Raw genomic sequence first — 19661 nt, 5'->3', positions numbered from 1 at the left:
CAGCTGGTCCTCAAGGCATAGCGCCAAAGATTTGCTTCTCAACTTGGGGTCACTCACTGTGACCAGACAGTGACCGCGGACCATGGAGTCACTATTATCATGTAAATAACAAAAACAATGACAATGAGCACTTCAGATTAATGTGAAGGAATTAGTGACATCTAACAGTCAGTACGTTTACATGCACAGTATAATCAGGCTAAGGCCGTAGTCTGACTAAGACAACCTGTGTACGTCTGACTCCGCCTCCGTAGGTGGTGCTGTGTGTTTCCTGTTGATCTTTACGTCACAGAAAAACGAAAGGTGAGATGGATCTTGCTGTGGTGGCAAGATGTGGCAACAATACTGCCGCTTATATGTCGGACTATGATTCGCATTATCCAGGTATGTTAGTCCGATTAAGACTAGCTCGATTTTAGTCGGACTACAACGTGTTTATGTGACATTCAGAAAACCAAATTATTGCCTTAGTCCGACTAAAAATCGGACTTTTAACACGCATGTAAACGGTCTCCGCCTTCGTATAGCAGGGAGGTGGATGTTGTCGTTCTTTGTTTGCACAGTGAAGTCCTGCTTCAAGATCACAAAACCCTCGCTCTGTCGCTTTCATCTGCCACAGAAACATACTTTTAACTATTTCACGATGAAGATATTAATGAACTGTGACAAGACTTTAAAATGGTCGTGGGTGTGAGATTCAAATGTTTAACTACAAATCCCCAAATCAAAAAGATGGATAATATGATGCAATAATGGATTATTAACATAAGCTCATGCTGCTAAATCAGGATTGTAACACACATTATATGTACTTTGAAGGATAAGCAGTTTGTTTTTCCTCTCTTCATCTCTTCAGTCCAACCAGTTTATCAACTTTCTGCTCCTCTGTCAAGTGGAGACACTTTTATTTTTCTGCCTCTACAAGCACAACACAACAAAACACTTGCTGTAGCAAGAGTTCAATCTGACACACACTCTCTTTGTTTGTTGGTAAAACATTGATTATTCTGTCTTTACATACCATATATATTATGCATCTCATTTTCTTTCTGTATAATCTATTTACTTGTTTACTCTTTATACAAAAGACATGTTATCATTCAGAAATACTGAAGTGTTGTTTTTAATAACCCAAAGTTGCTGTTATTCCTTTCACATGAGGCAGTTTACAACTTTGTAAAACTTGTCCTTTTAGAAACTCACCTTATTTTTCAGTATTTTTCACTAAGACAATATTAATCTAAGGACCTTTTTCCCTTTTTCATTCTGAAAAATTGTTGTTTTTGAAGTATCTTTTGAGTATCTACCGACATCGATATTAGTCCGATAACTGTCATTTTAGACCATTTATGAACGTATGAACCTGTGAACAACACATTTTTGCTGAGTCATTTCAAAGACACAATTCTCCAACTGTGTAACAAATATTGTTCTCTCAAAAAGCAGAAATAAACAGCCCCAAAACATGACTCAGCTAAAATGCTTTTTGCTGATTTTAATTGACTTTTTCTTTTTTTTTACAGTCTGTGCACAGTGAAGCATGTGATATAGGATATTTACTGTATAGATAGGATTTTTGGAACGCATCGGATTCTACTGGAAATGTCCGAAAGGAAATAATATTTCAGATATGAGCAAAAAAATAGATTTCAGAAAGACTGAAACTAAATTCTGTTCTCGTCTCTTTAAATGAAATGACTCATCAGTTACACATTGAACCTTTGACCTAATCGACATCACAAGTGCCAGTAAACATTTGAAGCTTGTTCAGATTCTTCATTCTTCAGTGTTTTGTTGTCGCGTTTGGGCTCAGATTTGTTTTGTGATGGACACAGTGGGGTAAAAAAAAAAGGGCTGGATGAATGTGTCGCCCTGCGGATGGGAAGCATGGCGGACCGATGCAGAGGAAGTACCTCACATGGCCCGCGATGGGCTGCTCGTCAAGAGGCCCTTTGTTTTAGGAGGTTAATGCCTAATTGATAAAGGCTTAATGAGAGCGAGCTGTGTGTGCAGAGTGTGTGAGCCGGGGCCGCGGCGGCCCTGCCATAATTGGAACAGACAGGCCTTGTGTGGAGGAGTGCACAGGCAAAGGTTTATGGGAACACAAGGGGAAAGCAGAGGGAGAGTGGGAACCAGGAAGAAAAGGTGACAGTGGGTAGGAATGTACAGGCAGTGGGAGAGGAATCTGGTGTGATGGTCGGACTGTTGCAGTTCTGCATGAATAGTGATCATGAAAAAGTAGAGCCAGGATGTTCCCATGGATGTTTAGCTCATGTAACTCGCTGCATTACGTCAGATAAACACACGCTGTATGTGAGAAATGGAAGGAAACAGTTAGTTTGTTCACAAAGTACTTTTTCATTTGTGATTTTTGCTGCGTCATCCACGGCCAACCTCTCTCAAAAACGTCTCAACCAGAGGAGAAGAAAGACAGAGAACTTTATCTCTAAGGTTTCTCTCATACAATTTATCAGTTTTAACAGATTAACAGATTAACAGATTAACGTATATAAGGCCTTTGTCGTCTCCTCTTATCTCTCACACAGACACAGTTTCACTTTCGGTAACCGCAGTGGCTCCGTGTGTTTACATGTATGTTAAAAGCAGGATTTTAGTCGGACTAAGACAATAATTTTGGTTAGAACTAAAAACGAGCTAGTCTTAGTCGGACTAACAATTCATAGTCTGATTACTCCTGCGTGTGTACGCTTAGTCGGACTGGAGTCAGACTCGGCGTTCTGTGCATGCATACGACGTATAAACGGCAGTAATTGTTGTCACCGTGGTTGTTGTCTGTGACATAAAGGTCAACAGGAAACTGATTCAATACCCACTCGCTTATAAAGAGATACAGTGCCACCTACGGGGGCGGAGTCAAACGTACACTGCCAATAAATGAATTCTTTCCTCCGCGTAGCAAGTTGTCCAATTGCCTTAGCTCGATTAAACTGTGCTGTCTCTTTCAAACACTGTTATGCATATTTTACATATATGGTCTTTAAATACATTTTTCCTGTGTTGGATATGAATGAATGAATGAATGAGTGAATGCAGCGTTACCAGAATAATCTGTCACTGTAACTGCGTTGTAAGAGACACCTGTCTTTTCTTTTTCTGATGAGCTGTCTTCCCGCTCCCCTGCTCTCAGTCTCAGACTATTCATGGTGAGAGTCCCCAGCTACTTCTCTCCAGACAAGCTTTCAGCGTGAAGGCTGGAGAGAGGTATTAAGGGGGGAGGAGGGAGGAAGGGGCAGGAGAACCGTGCACTTCAGAAAACCTTGAAGAATTAAGACTGAAAGCTATGGAGATGGTGGGTGGCTACGAGAAAAGGGGGAAAATAGAATGAAAAGAAGAAGAAAAAAATAAAGGGGATCAGTGTGCATAATTATAAAAGATGAATGGGGAAACAAAGGAAAATGGAATCTTGGGGTGAGGGTTAACAGAGTGAGATACTGAGAGGTTAAAAAAGAGTGATGAAAATGGAGTGAGGAGAAAAGGCCGAATATAGTGTGAGAAAAGAGGGACGGAAGAGTTACAGTAAGGGTGAGAAAGACACAGGGGAGGAGGGAGGCAGCTTGATGAACGAGGGTGGGTTTAAAATGAGGCTGAATGCTCGTGAGGGAAGGAGAGAGGGACAGACCCTCGGCGTTCCCACACTCGGCTGGTTCCCACAGTGGACCCGGCTAATCCCTGTCTTAATTGGGGGAGAATTCCAGCGCACATGTTCAACTGGAATGAGCGCAGGGGAAAGCTCGGGAGCCCCTGACACATCAGACGGACCACAGCAGCAGCAGCAGCAGCAGCAGCAGCAGCAGCAGCAGTGCGTGTGTGTGTGTGTGAGTGCACTTTGCTGGAGTATAAACATGCAGGCACATCACACGCACAGAAAACTCACCAACTTTCTCCTGTTGTTTACTCCCCCCCCCCCCCCTTCAGTCCATCCAGCATGAAAAGTGCTCTTAGCTGCCACTTAGCCATCGCTCAGTCACATTCTGACAGGACTGAACTGAAAAGTTTCATTTCATAACGTGTAGAAGTGAAAAAAACCCAAAAACCTAAAACATTCCCACCGTGTTAAAGGGGAGCAACTTCTCCCCTTAACCTGAGAAGTCAGGTCAGGAATACCTCATTCAATGTGCTAAGGTTATAGGATCTTTATTTAAGATATTTTATCTTTGTAAAGTATTTAGTGAGATTCTTCTTCTTTCTGCTCCCGTTCCTTCAGAATATGGAAAACAAATGTGATGTTATTTAATTATTTATGTTCTTTCCTTTTGTCAATGAATGAATGAATGAATGAATGAAATAGATCAACTAAACTAAACACCACATTGACAAACAGATACGGTCAGATGTTGGTCAAATTCACTGGATTGGATATCGGACAGATGAATCTGATACAATCCAAAACATTTGGATTGTGTGTCTTTAGTTCCAAACGTGGAGAATATGACATCGTGTTATAATATTATTAGTTTTTAATGATTATATTTGTCGACCCAGCATTTTGTTACATATTCAACATTTATACAAGGAAAAACACAGCAGACCTTAAATCAACTTCACCGACAGCACATTTGTGGGCATTAGAGTCATAAAACTACAAGGATACATCAGTGTATGATGTGCTTATTGGTTACCAGACATTGTTCTTCATTTAACCCATTATTCTAGATTATTGATGAAATTAATTTGGGGAAGTCATGAAGGAAGACATTGGACATTTCCATACATTCTGCAGCGCCGCAGCACGACAGCAGTATCTGTTGACTGAATTTACCCCGAAGGTGCAAAATGCAGCAGAAGAAAAAAAAAAGCAAGCAGATACTAGTAACATAACAAAAAGCAGTGTGAGTGGCAGTTTCGTTCCTGCCTAACCCTTTCATTAATAATCATTCCCAACAATACGCAACTGGCAAATATGTCTCTGAGGACGAAACCTGACACCACCTGTTCAAGGAAGAAACACAAAACAGGTACAAGAGCGGAGGAGGCAGTGTGTGTGTGTGTGTGTGTGTGTGTGTGTGTGTGTGTGCTTCAATACTTCAGTGCTGCAGGATTAGACTGCAGGAACAGAGAGGTTTAGTGAGAGAAGAAATGAACTGATCTGACGAAAAGTTTCTCCCCTTTGTGCAGATAATCAGACTGTTTTTTTCAGTGAACCATAATCCTGCGCTGGTTCATTAGCGAGGGTTCGAGGGCCCTTCCAGGGACAGATGTGCTCCTGAGAGAGAGGTTAAGTGTCCAGAAGGATGATGTCATGTTTTATAAAAGGAGTTCACTTTAGAGTGAGAAAAACTGCTAAAACTACTGTGTAATAATACAATTATTACAATATTAAAGGCTCAGTATGTAACTGAATCTATAACCCATAATATGTGTGTGTATACATTTATAAAGGTACAGCGTGTTGCAGCTGAATATCCCAACATCTCCTGGGTAATGAAACACAACAATTAATACAATGGGGTCATAATTATATGATTGTTTTATCTTCATTTATCAAATTCTGCTCAATGGAAATGACTTCACCTCAATGTTTATACAAATAAACATTGTTTGGTGTTTGTCACCCAAGATTTGAAGCCTGTGTATTCTACGGGTGAGAATAAGCCTTTTTATTTGTACTTAAGACTTAAGGGCCTTACAGAAGCCAACAGAAGATTCAAAGCAGGAGCTTTCCCAGGAATGACATGTGTCCTGGTACGTGAAGGTCACTGAAGTTCTCTGATGTGCTCGGGTAAGGGTGCAGTGGGTGGAGGAGTCTCACCATTAGATGTCACTAATGCTGCTTTTCCACTACGTGGCCCCAGCTCGCCTCGGCACGGCTTTTTTTGGTTTTCCATTAGTGATAGTACCTGGTACTAGTTTTAGTACCTGCTCTGGCGGGATCCAAGCGAGCTGAACTGATACTAAAATGTCATGAGCGACGTCCGACACAAGAATCAAAGCAAACGATGCCGACCTGTAAATCAGCTTAAAAGACTTCAAAATCCCCGAAAACGAACGTTAATCCCTGACGTTTAGCAAAGGAAATGTCTGGAATCTCTGGAGCCTTTGCTCGGTCATGCAGGAAGTACTAAAACGATTATGTGAACAAATGAACCGATTCTAATGATTCAGTTACACTGAAAACAACTGCTTTACAAGTCACCAGTCACTCATCAGTGTGTGTGTGTGTGTCAAAACAAAGTCACAGCAGTTTCATGCAGCCGTGCAGTGATGACTCCGCCCACGTTGAGAGTCGAGCCATGCTGAGGCGGGACTAGGGCACCATAATTCTTACACCCTGGATCTTTCATTGATATTAAGCATTTAAAAACAGAATTGCCATCCTCGGTCATATGTTGGTTGGTTGCTAACTATAATAACATTTTGTACAGCCAGATTAATTTGCTTTTCACTATAGTGATGGTGGCCAGTCTGTTCAGCCTGCGTGTCCTTCACCCTGCATGTGTGGATGTCTCAGTAGCTGTCATGTACCTGCTTTACGCTGCATTAAGCGATACCTGTGGAACTGAATACAGTTTTCATAAACACACCCATCGACCCCCGTCCTCCCGCTGTGCATGCTGTTATGAAGTGCCGTCTCCCCCAGGATACCCATCATACCTTTCCAACATTCTGACGACAGTTCACCGGGGACATGACAGCCGCCGTATCAGTGTCAGTGTTTGGAGAGTCTTCCTCCCTGCAGGTGAACTGTCACCGCGAGGACGATGGCAGCTGTGCAGGCCTTCATTGAAATGGGGCCGCGATTCATTCCTTACAATACATTTATTTTGGCGGGAAAGCACCAAAGACACTTGTTTGACCCCCTCCCTGAGAAAAGTGTTGCCCGCCTGCACACTCATACACCATGTCCACCCTGTCTTGATTGATTTTCAGTGCACATTTTGGAGGGGATTACAGCCATCTGCAGGCTCTTGAGGAACAAAGGGGGCTCCTCGCGCTCCACCCTTCACTACTTCAGAGGGATAACATGGCCAGATAAACATGCTCTTGCACCACTCAACCCTTGTTCTCTTTTCCACCTTGACCTCTTAACCCACCCAAACTGCCCACTCCACATTAAAGCCCCCCCCCCGTGTCACGCTGCTCCATAAATCGCAGTTACACTAATTGCGTCCAACGCGAAGTTTACTCCTCATTCTTAGCAGCGAGGAAGAGTCAGAACTCTCGTCTGAGTGTGTTCTCAAACCTGAACATTCACAGTTTCCATTTGGGAGTCATCGCTCCCAGCTGTGCGAGGGTGTTATGGGAATAAGATATTGTCAGCTGGGAATCTGGGATGCCAGAGTGTGGTCATGAACCTCATGCACGCTCTCTCTCTTGCTCAGCTGGTGCTAAGCTGATGGAGAAGCAGCAGGATTCACAACCACTAATGTTTGGTCGCAGAGAGTTGGATTACTGGACTTGTTTATGTGGAAAATAAACCCCATAATGATCCACAGCTGGTTCCACATGACTTCATACTCATCTGGACAGATTTCCTTAAATTTTTTACACGCAACAACAAACCATCGTCGCAACCCATGCACGCCCACGATCAATAGATCTTCACGTTTTCTTATATTAGCACAGGTCACAGCTTTTCAATTAAAACATTGGGACGTGCATGAAGATAGTTACGTACCAAATATGTAAAATAACTCTTTTTCACCAGACGATTGCTGGGAAAAATAAGCTACGGTGATTCAGTCATTTATAATCTCTGAGTATCTTCTGGCACAAGGTGAGAGACTTGGAATTTGTGTGTGTGTGTGTGTGTGTGTCAGAGCTTCGCAACCACTGTTTTGATTCCACAACAGCGCGATACTTGAGTGAGCAGCTGTGGACCGTGGTGTGGGAAACATTTGATGGTGAAGCCGCGAGAAAAAAGCAATTCCAGTGGAGAGAGAATCAGGTGTATGAGGCTGTGAGAGAGATGAGAGCGTAGAGTATGAAGAAATGAAGAGATTACTAAACTGCAGAGTTGCTGTTGGACAGATTGAAATAATATTAATATGATCATATTTAAATATGAAAGACATAATGAGATAACGGTATGCCAGGGGTTTGGTGTGATATGGGGCCCCTCAAAAACAGTTTGCCTTGGGCCCTCAGAGTTCCTTGAAACAACCCTGCAAATGACCATAACATTATAAGTTCTTTGAAGGCGTACATGTGTGTACATGGTTCTCGTATGAGGTCAAACATTATGAATGGTTTGGATAAATGCTGTGTAGAGGTGGAACCAATGATAACCTGCCTTTAACCTTTAACACACTATATCGTTATCTTTAAAACTACTAAACATCACATTTAAGCTCATGTTGAACAACTCTCCATCACATTCACGTTGAACAGAATTAGCTCTGACAACTTTTCCCTCCACCTTCTTTCCTCCAGATGAGCGACACTAGAACATTTGTGCAGCCTCCTGTGTTTTGCTGGTTTGTGTCCATCAGGACAAACTCAGCCATTTTTATTTAGAGTGAAAACATTTTTATTGCCGAATGTTTTTTCCTGATAACAAGATAAAAACAAAAACATAAATCATGCCTTAACAAAAAGGTTTTCAGGCATCCAGGACAATGGAGCACACACACACACACACACACACACACACACGGGTTGGTGCAGCAGTCGTAGTGAGGACACAAATTGCATTCCCTAGCCCCTTAACTTAACCTTAACTGTCACAACTGAATGCCTAACCCTTACACTAACCCTTAAACCAAGCCTTAACCCTCATAAAGTCCTTTTAAAGGGTGACCAAAAGAGGGCGGCCAAAATGACCTCACTTCCTTAGGTTTATAAGTTTTTTGGTCCTCACAAACATTCTCATACAAGAACACACACACACACACACACACACACACACATGTCTGTGCAGCTCTTCTTCTTCTTAGGACACTCTGTTGACTTTCAGACGACCTTAGCAGAGCATTATCTCTAACCTTAACCATAACCAGTTAATGCCTAACCCTAACTTTAACCTAACCACAATTCAAATCTTAGCTGTACAGGACCAGGTTGTCTCCACAGGGACAAAATCGTCCATAAAAGGCCTAAAGAGTTGACCAATACTAGTACACACACACACACACACACACACACACGGGTGTTGTTGTGCTGCACTGCGAGCGAGGGAGTGTCCAGCAGCTCTTTGCCCCTGTGTTCACTCTCATCTCTGGAGCTTTGTCTCTGGTCACTTCCCCCCCAGGAGTGACGGAAGTCCACACCTAATGACTCTGTCCCACTGCTTTGGATTTTCTTTCCTGAGTGTTTCCTGCTCTGGCGTGTCCAGACCTCACCTCGGCCACACAGCAGGACAGAATAAAGAGAGGAGTTTGTTGGTTGGATGGGGGAGGAGGGGGAGGAGGAGGAGGAGGAGGAGGAGGAGGAGGAGGAGGAGGGTTTGCTACAAACCAGGGACAAATCCCTCAGCAATGAAGGAGGACATGCCTTATTACCAGTGTATAATAGAAATGATCATTGGCAAAGTTGTTTAAGAATAACTTTTCATTCTGTCCGTGATGGTTTTTGAAACTGTGTCGCTGGGTCATCATAACAAGTGCGTAACGTTTGAACAAAAACAAGTGTGTTACATTCAATCCATGGTCAAATGAGTTCACACAATGCTGACTCAGACAATCACCTTCACTCACCGCTCGGTGTTTGGAGTTTAGAGACTGTGTTGGTGCACCCGTCTGGTATAAAGTACCTTTAAGGTGATACTTGTGTAAAAAGTACAAGTGTCTTACCAGAAAATGACTTTGGTAGAAGTTGACGTCACTTTTTTTATTATATCACTTAAGTAAAAGTCTTAAAGTATATGACACTTACTGTACTTAAGTATTTAAAAGTCATTTTCTGATATAAAATGTACTTAAGTGTTAAGTAAAAGTCTTAAAAAAGTGAGGAGTTAGGATTGAGTCACTGTAGATCAGTAGGGCGAGTAGGTTGTGGGTTAAATTCCTGTGGTCTGCTAGTCTATATGTGTCCTTGAGCAAGGCACTTCACCCCATGGTGTGAATGGGTGAAAACTGTAGTGTAAAGCAGCTCATGGAGACTAGAGACTAGCTCGAGATAAATACAGACCATAATACCAACTCTTCTTCCTCTGATTGTATTTGGTAGTAACACAGATAGTGCAGAGGAAATGTAGTGGAGTAAAAGTACAGATACATGAACAAAGTATTTGTACTTGTGACTGGTTTTATGTCAAGACAGTAACCGGCAACGTGGAGTTAGTAAAGTGAGACGGCTGCAAACAGGTTAGAGTGAGACTGAAACTTTCAGAAGGTCAATCTGCTGCTGTGATGCTCCTTCATTTAGATCATAAAGATCCTATTTTTAGACGGAGGACAACAACAATAGTTTTAATGCTACACTTTATCAGGGTTCACACTGGGGTCACAAAGACGTGACAACAATTCCGCACGTCGAGCTTTGTCACTAAATGTCACATGATGTATTCGCTGAGGGAGAATAATTTGAGTGCTCTTTTGTTTGGGCTTATCAGCCCCGCAGCACTTACCTAAAAGAGGGGAGGGGTCAGAGGAGTGTCTGTGTGCAGGGTCCAGCAGCTCGGGGATGTTTTTAAAGGAGCACTGAGGCAGTAAATAGTCACTTACATGAACGGCTCATGCAGGGGTAAGAAAGTGTCGTCCAGATATGAGCGGCATGTCGTTGCTTTCGTGATTCTTTTCCCATTTAACCCCAAACACGCATGTTAAGTCCCCAGCTGATTTACTGCATGTAGTAAATGGAGGTTTTCTCTCGGGGTGTGTGTTTGTGTCGCACGAGAAAAAACAGGTGGTGAATTTATCATAGAGATCAAGTGATCTACAGTAATGTTGCCTATAGTGTCTATCATGTAAGGAAAATGAAAGTGAGTGAGCTCGAGCGCAGTGGAAAACACATTTAGTTTGATTGTGTCCTCGCGTGCACATGGTCAGGATGAAGTGAGCGACTGTGTGGCACCGAGTCTGCCGCGCCGCTCCCTTAATGGCAATTTATTGCTTCCTGAATCCTGCACATGGAAGGCCGAGGACAACAGAATTCCAGCCGCTGTTTTCCACCTCCCTTCCCATCCGAATGCCCTCAGGGTCCTAAACACTCCCTAAATCTCTCTGTTGCCTTTCAGGCCTCTCGCTCTCTGCGGCGCTGCGTTTGTTCTGGGCCTTCAGGGACGTGATTCATGGGTACTTGAAGTGACTTATGTCTGAGAAAGGTTCACCGTGGTAGAAAGCACTGGAGCCACATACTCTGAGTGTAGGTTTAAGGACAATGAGGCTTTAAGAAGAGCAGAAAATACAGCAGGAGTGTTTTTAAAAACAGTACATTTTAATAACAAAGACAAACGTAGAAATAATCCACAGCACATAGACAAGAGTTCTTTCTTCCATAGGCATTTTTTGTCTAGAATTTCTTTCTTATTCACATTATTTACATTCACATTGATATAAACATAAATTCACATGGAAAAACAACAACAAACAGCAACAAAAATGGCAGTGTACGCATTAAAGACATCAGCACGTCGTGGTCATTTGGTTTGTAGATTTAATATTACATAACACCTGACTTCTGTTACGATGTAGCTGGTTTCAACCAAAAAAAACCTTAAAAAATATCTTTTAACCTTTCATTTAGAATCCATTTCTAACACAAACTCAGGAGAAAGCAGTGGAGTGGAACGTTGCGCCTGCTCTGGTGAAACTCCCGCTACCAAATTTGAAATCTTTAAATAATATTATGGACCCAAACGCGGTCCAGTTGCAATACTTTCTCGCGACTTAAACGTGAAACAAAGATGAAGTCCGACAAAATAATGAGCTTTTCACAAGCACAAAAATCTCTGAGTTGGCGTGAGTATGAAAGTGCCGGCAGCAGCACGTGAAAACTACTTCCTGTATGTGCTCACATTGTCTGTACATATATTAAAAATACTTCATCGCTCCACTATGCTACATATAGTTGCTTTTTTTATATATATATATTTGGTTTTCAGTGCTTACAGCGTCACTCTCTCCAGATAATTCCCTTTTTTTTTTGTCTCTCGTAAATCAGTGCAAATATTTCTTTAACATTTCCTTTTGTCAGGACTTTATTAATCGTAACACATCACTGATCCTACACGATTTTCTGGTGTATCCTCACCAGGATATCACATGCTGATTTGAAATGTTCCTGAGTTTCTGAGTGATGAGTGTGCGAGGCCTGATTTCATGTCTAGACTTTATAAGATTTTCTGTGAACGCAGCATGAAGGCATCACAGTTGGAAATCACACACTTTTAATCTCCACGTCCCTCGTGTTGCGACTCCGCCCGGTCCTCTGGACCAGGTGACTGCATATTGCACTGAAATGGTGTCGGGGGGGGCGGGCGGCGGGTGGGGAGACCATTTCACTCCGCAGTCCTTTGGGAGTTTCCGTCGGTGGCGCCGCGGCGACAGTTGAGCGCGCGTCGCGGCGACAGTTGAGCGCGCGTCACGGCGACAGTTGAGCGCGCGTCGCGGCTTCTTCCCGGGACATGGAGCAGGGCTGAGTTTGGCCTGACTTTGACTTGGCTCTGCGTGACAGATAAACACCTGCGCAGATTTCACTCAGTCGATGGGCAGTTCACAGGGAATCTGCTGGGCTGCTTTGGCTATCGTGTACGCCCTCTGGAAGTCTTTGTAGCGCGGCGCGCAGCCCAGCCACGCCTCGCCAAAGTGGACCCGGCCGGTGAACAGGAAGCTGCCGGGTCCCGGTTTGACGCCACAGTGCAGCAGAGTCCTGATCTCGCCTTTGCTGGTGAGGCGGCTGTTGCCGGTGAACAGCGCGTACTTCTGACGGAAGACGCGCGTGGCGCTGACTTTGATCACGGCGGCCTTCAAGTTCTCGTCTTCCTCCACCGACTGGATGTTACCACGCACCACTGTGGACCGAGAAAGAAGAAAGATTCATTTCAACACTGCATTTGTGTTTTTCTAAGGCTAAGGACGGCTGCTCACTAATCCCTCTAACATGTGTTACCAGCTGAACTTCTCATCAGTTTCATTTACAGCTCTGAAGATTAGCTCACTGCTCATTCTCAGGGGATGCTGACTCTGATCTGTTAGATTCTGGCCAGAAATCATTTTGTTCTGCTGCTATCATCGTGCTATCACAATCTGCTCCTATAATTATACAGAAGGATGTTATTTGTTGATTGGCTTGGGTTAAAAAAACTTACCAAAGTCACTGGTGCACACAGCCATCAGAATCTCGGTGTTGTTGCAGGGTCTGCAGGCATCTACATGGAGACAAAACAAGAAGAGAGAGTCAGTTAGTGACATGAAAACCTGCTCAGAAACATCTATATGCTAACATTTACACTGAGATCACATGCACACGAATGTGAGAATTCTGAAAAACTTGATGCATAGACAAAGGAGAAGGAGAGAGCGGCCGCTGAGTTATAACAGACAGCTGCTACTTTTACAGTTGCTAGAGGAGGACTGGAGCTCTAAGGTGGGACAATCTGAAGGCCAAAAAGACCCCCCCCCCCCCCTCCAAAGCCGTTTAGGGTGTCTACAGTCACACCTCATCAAAGCCACCAAGAAGGGGCTGGGGTAAGGGAGCGGGGACAAGACTTCAAAAGAAGTGCAGTCCCCACTTCCTTTCACCCAAGTCCTGATAAATGTTCTTTAAAAATGAGAACTTTGGTGAAATTCACAGCAGGATTTACAGATGGTCACGAGAAGATGAAAAAAAACAAAAAACTAAAGCAGCAAGGCCCTCGCTGTCTGATGAGACTGAATTGTGGTGAGAGAGGGGCACAAAAAAAAAGTCCTGGCATTTTTTAAAGTTCTCCTTGTGGTTCTTTGGAGGCCCCTCGCCCACCCCACACATTCTCTTCTTTAGTGGAAACCCCTTGATAAATGAGATTCCTTCCTCTCTCTAGTCCACAGCAAACCCCCTTCCAAACTAGTGTGTGTGTGTGTGTGTGTGTGTGTGTGACATGGGAGGGGGGGGGGGGGTGCACTCCTACAGACAAGTCTCCCCACAGAGAGGCAGCTCAACAAAAGAGGTGAGCATCTCAGCTGGGCAGAGGCCTCCCCGTCTCCTAGGCGACAGCAGTAATCCCAGAATACTCATGCGGCACCCATTCAAAGGGCTCTGGACTCTGGAGAAAGCCCCCACATACTGTGCTTTTGTCCCCCCCCCCCCCCTCCTCCTCCCTTCCTCCCCTCCTCCACACTCTACAGCTCCCCCTACTCCTACTCCAAACCCTGCATGCCTCTAGGGAAAGTTTGACCACTTCCTCCTCTCTGCACTCAGGGCCTTGGAGAGCCTGGTATGATGATGATGATGATGATGAAGAATATAAAACCTAAACAAACTCTGGTAGTGAGATGTCTAATCGCTGCTTCACCTTCACTGCTGATGGTGTTGGAGTCCAGTGCCAGGCGGGCGGTCCAGTCCCCTCTCAGCTCATAGCGGAAGGACGCGATCCGCCTGCTGATGTCCTGGTGGGGCGTAGCTTGCAGGAACAGCGCCACCTTCTCGCCGGGCAAGCGGCTGAAACACCGGACCCTGGGCGGGGGCGAGGTCTCGAGGCGGTCCCCGACCAGCAGCTCCAGGACCCCGTCCCTCTCCAGGTAGAGCTGGGCCCCGTGGAACTCCTCCGAGGGCTTGACGCAGGCGGTGATGAGGCCCGAGCTGCTGCCGGCGCCGGGCCCCACGGCCACAGAGGGGAGGCGAGGTGAGAGGGTGAGACGCAGGGCGCCTTTGGGGTACAGCCAGTCCAGGGTCCCCTCAGAGCAGTGGAGGGAGATCTGCTCCACGCTGCCCTGCTGCTGCGACAAACCACTGCAGGGAGGAGAAAAGAGACGATGAGTAACACGCACTCACTGTCACTGTGCAGCTTCATGTCCTCCATCATCTCAAACCTAACACCACCAGTGGTGGACACATTTAGAGCAGGCGCCCCCTATGGGCTGCTTTGAGGAAGCAGGGGCCAAAAATCTTAATTAGCTCCAAAACAATTTTAGATTTTTGCAAAATATTCTTTGCACCTCATTCTGTTTCCTCGTGTATCAGTGTCTCCTGTTTGTCTGGATCTCTCTCTGCCTCCTGCACATTTACCCGCAGGCGCAGCCGCAGCAGAGCTGCAGAAACATTTTAATTGCGCCCTAATGACAAGTCTCCACATGTTGCATTCAAACAATCACTGACCTTTAGCAGCCGCTCTTTAAACAAACAAGCAAACAAACACAATAGAAACATCAGTAAGTAACATAGACTCCTCCCTCAGCGCTTATTTTATTTTATTTTATTTTATTTTATTTAACATAACCTACTATTTCAATAGTAGAGCCAAATACACAGTGTGAAGCGGCACAGATTAAAGTAGAAACACTTGCCTTCCTCTCCAGCTGCACTGGTCCTCAGAATAGTTGGAAAGAGCCATTTCACAAATGGCAAAAATTAAAATCCAAATTGCGTTAATCCAAACAACCGGCGCAGACATTTTCAACTGCGGTTGATGCAAAAATAGACAGAAAAAAACCGTCAGGAGATTATTCCGCACTCGCGTCGTCCTAAACCTTTATAAAAGCAGCCTCGATCTGTCTTTGGGCATCTTTAGAGCTGCGTTTCCTCTTCACTCTGTGCTGTGAGATGAGAGGAGCGACAGTTTTTGGCGCAGTCTCGCTGCTGCTGCTGCTGCTGTGCGTCAAGGAGCGCACAGCTCTGAACTTTATCCAGCCCTCAGAAAAACTTCACAGGCCAATCAGAGAGCGACAAGAGAAACTTTAAACCACTCACTCAGCGGAGGGAGGGAGGGAGGGAGGGGGAGGTGTGTGTCTGTGTGTGTGTGTGTGTGTGTGTGACAGTTCAGACACTTTTGTGTTGCACATGTCTGCAGCGGAATCAGTGATTAATGAGAACAGTTTAAAAGCCCCATGATGTTTTTTTCCAGGGTTATTTCAGCTCGTTCACTGCAGTGAAGTCATTTCTCACTTTAAATAAATGGGCTCCATTTCAAGTTTACACAAAACTGTTATAGATGAAGTATGCATTTGTTTCCAAACTGGTTTTTGGTATCTTAAAACATGTATAATCATGCTATTACTAAATGCATCATCAACTATTTTGATGAGTTAGTCGGTTTTGTGTGGGTTTTTTTAAGAATTTTTAAGAAAAGTTTTTTCTTTTTTTTGTGGCTTCTTAAATGTGAATATTTTCTGGTTTTCTTTGCACCACAAAGTCTGGTGCACACAAAACACTGGATTTCCTTTAAGGGGGTGAACTTTAAAGACACAGTTTTAAAGTGCAGTTGCTGCTTTGTGATCCTGGAGATTGTATCAGCACAGTTGTCTTTCACGCTTACATTCACTTAAAGTCATGGTTGATCATACACATGCACAGAAAACACCTTTGTCTTCTCACACACTTGTCATTTCCTCGTTCAACATCATTTCTGCTCAACTTGCTCATAAAAATAAAAGTATTTGATCAGTTGGCTGCTTTCAGCCTGTCTGCTGAAATGTTACACAGTCCTAAAGTCATTGGTCACAGACACAAAAGCTAACGTGATGGTCAGACTGTGTATGACAGTGATGATGACGACGATGGCGAAGATCTCACCTCCTCTGGTTGTCGCGCCCTCTGACCTTTACCCCGCTGTGCTTGTCTTTCATGTCGTGGTATTTAGAACCAAATCAAATATTCTTTTGTGCTGACATTGCCATGCATCTCCCCATCGAGTCAGTGACTTTTCTGCATGTGTGCGTGTGTGCTGCAGCCTGTGTGTGCGCGATGAAAGTCTCCGATGGAGTTATGACAAGCCCTCAGACCGACACAAAGGCACATGTGCAGAAATCCAGCTGCTATATTGTCTGCAGCAGGACAGACTTTTGTTTTCTACAAGGCAGAGGAGGAGGGGAGTGTGTGTGTGTGTGTGTGTGTGTGTGGGTGGAAGGTAAAAAAACATGAATACATAATAGTGACCAACCTCAGCTACTTCAGAAATGTGTCACAGCGTCCACGTGTGCACGGTTAAATCACTCAAATGTACGCACTTTGTCAAACCCATCAGTGTGTGTGTGTGTGTGTGTGTGTGTGTGTTCATACACGTGTCCATTAAAACAAAAGCGCACAGTCATTGTGACCCCGGTTTGACCTGATCCACAGTCTCATCCCGCCTCAGTCTGCGTGACTGTAATTGTTTGTCCTACTGAGAGTTTTCGTCATCCACAAACTTCATGGAATATGAGACGAGCACTCAAAATGTTTCCCTTTATTTTACATTAAATTAAAGTATATCTTTTTTAAAAAACATATTACATAACAACCTGACATTTCTTGAGAAAAATAACAATATCATGTTTAAGTTAAGCATTTGCAGGCGCCTGTAACTGAAAAACCATAAACACCATGTAAACATTTTCACAAATCCATCCCAGGGGCCGGATTGGACTCACCGGTGGGCCAGTTCTGGCCCGTGGACCGTACGTTTGACACCCCTGCATTAGATCATACACAAGAAGGAAAGTCAGTCTATGGGACTCTTCACAAAGTAGATACCTTATACGAGAATAATGCATTCACAGTGAGTGAGTTAAAATGTGTTTAATCAGACTAAGGCCATAGTCTGACTAAGACAATCTTGCTGAGTCCGAATGCTTACGGAGGAAAAACAGCAAACGGTGAGATGGATAATGTTGTGGTTCTGTACGTTAATCTACTTCCGGGTCAAACACTGGGGAGGAAAGTTTGGTGCAAACACAGAACGCCAAGTCCGACTCCAGTCCGACTAAGCGTACATACACGCAGGAGTAGTCAGACTATGACTCGTATTATCCGGGTACTAGCTTGATTTTAGTCACACTGCATTAAGAAAACGGAATTATCGTCTTAGTCCGACTAATGTCGGACTTTTAACGCCCATGTAAACGCACTACTCAAATAACAACTCTTTAAATACACACTACGTCAAAACTGGGCTACAGCAGCAGTTGGGCCTTGCTGCCACTTTTTTGTGTGTCTTCTTAAGTGTGTATATGTAGCACATTGCATTCTTCACATGATGTGACCACATATGAAACTGTGTTTAGATTAAAGTGAAATAAAATGTAACGTGACTAATTCTGACTCTGCATTCAAACAGTTGTTGTGAGTGTGAGTGTGAGAACCACTGTTGTGCGTCACCATGCACAAACACAGCTCCTCTGTTCTCATACTGAACCAGATTCATCCTCCACAACCATCTGCGTTCTCGCCGACCTGTCCAGGAGAGGCGCCGGTGTTCACGTGCAAACTGTTGTATGCGTACGCGCCGGTCAGGAGCCGTGTCTATTTACTTGTTGTACTGGATACCTCTATGTGTGTGTGTGTGTGTGTGTGTGTGCAAACAGACAGGATGTAGTGACAGTGTGGTGTTACTGCTGTTTATTGGACCTTGACTCTGTGTGTAACTGTTTTCTCTTGTCTCTGTTACAGAAACACAAAGAGCCTCTTTTCAAACGTTCACACGTACCAACCACGTGTGCTGACATGGTTTTACGTGAGTAATGAGAATTTCAGGAAATCCTCTTTATGCAAATGTTATTCTTGAATACAGATTCCTTACATGATCTTGTTAGTACGGGATTAAATAAACAGTTTTAATTCAAATTTGAATTAAAAATCTGTACATGAAGGAGCATTATCTATCCCAGGGGTGTCAAACATAATGCACACGGGCCAGAACTGGCTCAACAGAGGGTCCAATCTGGCCCACAATTATGAATTAGTATCTAATCATGATAGAAAATACTACAATTTTCACTTCCAGATACCTGTGACTAAATGTTTGTGTGTTTATAGATCCACTGTGATCTACATAAAGCATAAAATAGTTGAAATTGCACTTTATTATTCCCGGGAAATGTCCTGTTTTTAGAAAAGAAACTTCATTAAACATAAAACAAAGGAAACAAACTCGAAGATCAAACTGTGCTGTGTGTGGCCCCTGAACTAAAATGAGCTTTACACCAATGATTCTTATTCTAAGGCCCTCAATTCAGAAAAGGAAGGTCAAAATACAGGGTTAGCCCCGCCGCATGTGAACATACAGTATTGAATTCATCTTAGATTTAAACCTAATTCAAGGCTTATAAACACTTCTAAAAACCCTGTGGTCGCTGCTGCAAGGTCTGTGATTGTGCAGCAGAATGAAGGCGTCGCTGAGCCGGACACCACACACAGTACAGCACAAGGCTGCATTATTCAAACATGTTTGGTGTAGCAGCTGCGTGTTCTTCTGCGTGTTCAGAGCATGACCCGGTCCCAGGTTGAGAAGTGGAGGTGTACCCTCGTTCCCAGACTCTTCTCGCGAGCTTCCCATGGCACGGCTGTGCTAATCCGGGTTGATCTGACATCGCTGCTTGTTTGTTTTCCTGCACAGTGTCGTCTATCTGCTGGTAATGAGATCTCACACCTTGACGGGATACTCTGATAATCAGCCCACACGCTCAGGGAAGCATATTATGTACCTTCCCGCCACTGGATTGTGCTGTGGATGGTTTTTCTGGTTAGTTTCCGTAGAGTCATGGGAAACCACGTCAGAGTACCTGTGGAATCAAGGTCACAAAACCTTATTATATGCAGCTATTAGTTTATTTATCAAGCTTGGATTAGTGAGCTGGTATGCGGCATAAACT

At 44.0% G+C, this 19661-nt stretch overlaps 1 protein-coding gene across 1 annotated transcript; it reads right to left on the bottom strand.

The window, feature by feature from the left end:
- Positions 1 to 11313: 11313 nt before the first annotated feature.
- Positions 11314 to 15699, bottom strand: metrn (meteorin, glial cell differentiation regulator). Its single transcript, XM_058621975.1, has 4 exons — positions 15381 to 15699; positions 14390 to 14826; positions 13208 to 13267; positions 11314 to 12910 (listed from the first exon to the last, which is right to left on the bottom strand). Exons 1-4 carry the CDS (start codon positions 15485 to 15487, stop codon positions 12597 to 12599), a joined length of 918 nt encoding a protein of 305 aa, XP_058477958.1. The 5' UTR covers positions 15488 to 15699; the 3' UTR covers positions 11314 to 12596.
- Positions 15700 to 19661: the final 3962 nt, after the last annotated feature.

Source organism: Solea solea, chromosome 21 (assembly GCF_958295425.1).
Source record: "Solea solea chromosome 21, fSolSol10.1, whole genome shotgun sequence".
Lineage (NCBI taxonomy): Eukaryota > Metazoa > Chordata > Actinopteri > Pleuronectiformes > Soleidae > Solea > Solea solea.
Note: the sequence above shows the minus strand (reverse complement) of the source record. Positions and strands in the feature narration are given on the sequence as shown.

Bases quoted from the DNA above. Each gene is read 5' to 3' on its own strand.
- metrn (XM_058621975.1), bottom strand. From the start codon at position 15,487: ATGTCTGCGCCGGTTGTTTGGATTAACGCAATTTGGATTTTAATTTTT. The intron at 14,827-15,380 runs GCAAGTGTTTCT...TCCTCCCTGCAG, and splicing joins CAGTGCAGCTGGAGAGGAAG to TGGTTTGTCGCAGCAGCAGG. The intron at 12,911-13,207 runs GTAAGTTTTTTT...CTCGGTCCACAG, and splicing joins TGTGTGCACCAGTGACTTTG to TGGTGCGTGGTAACATCCAG.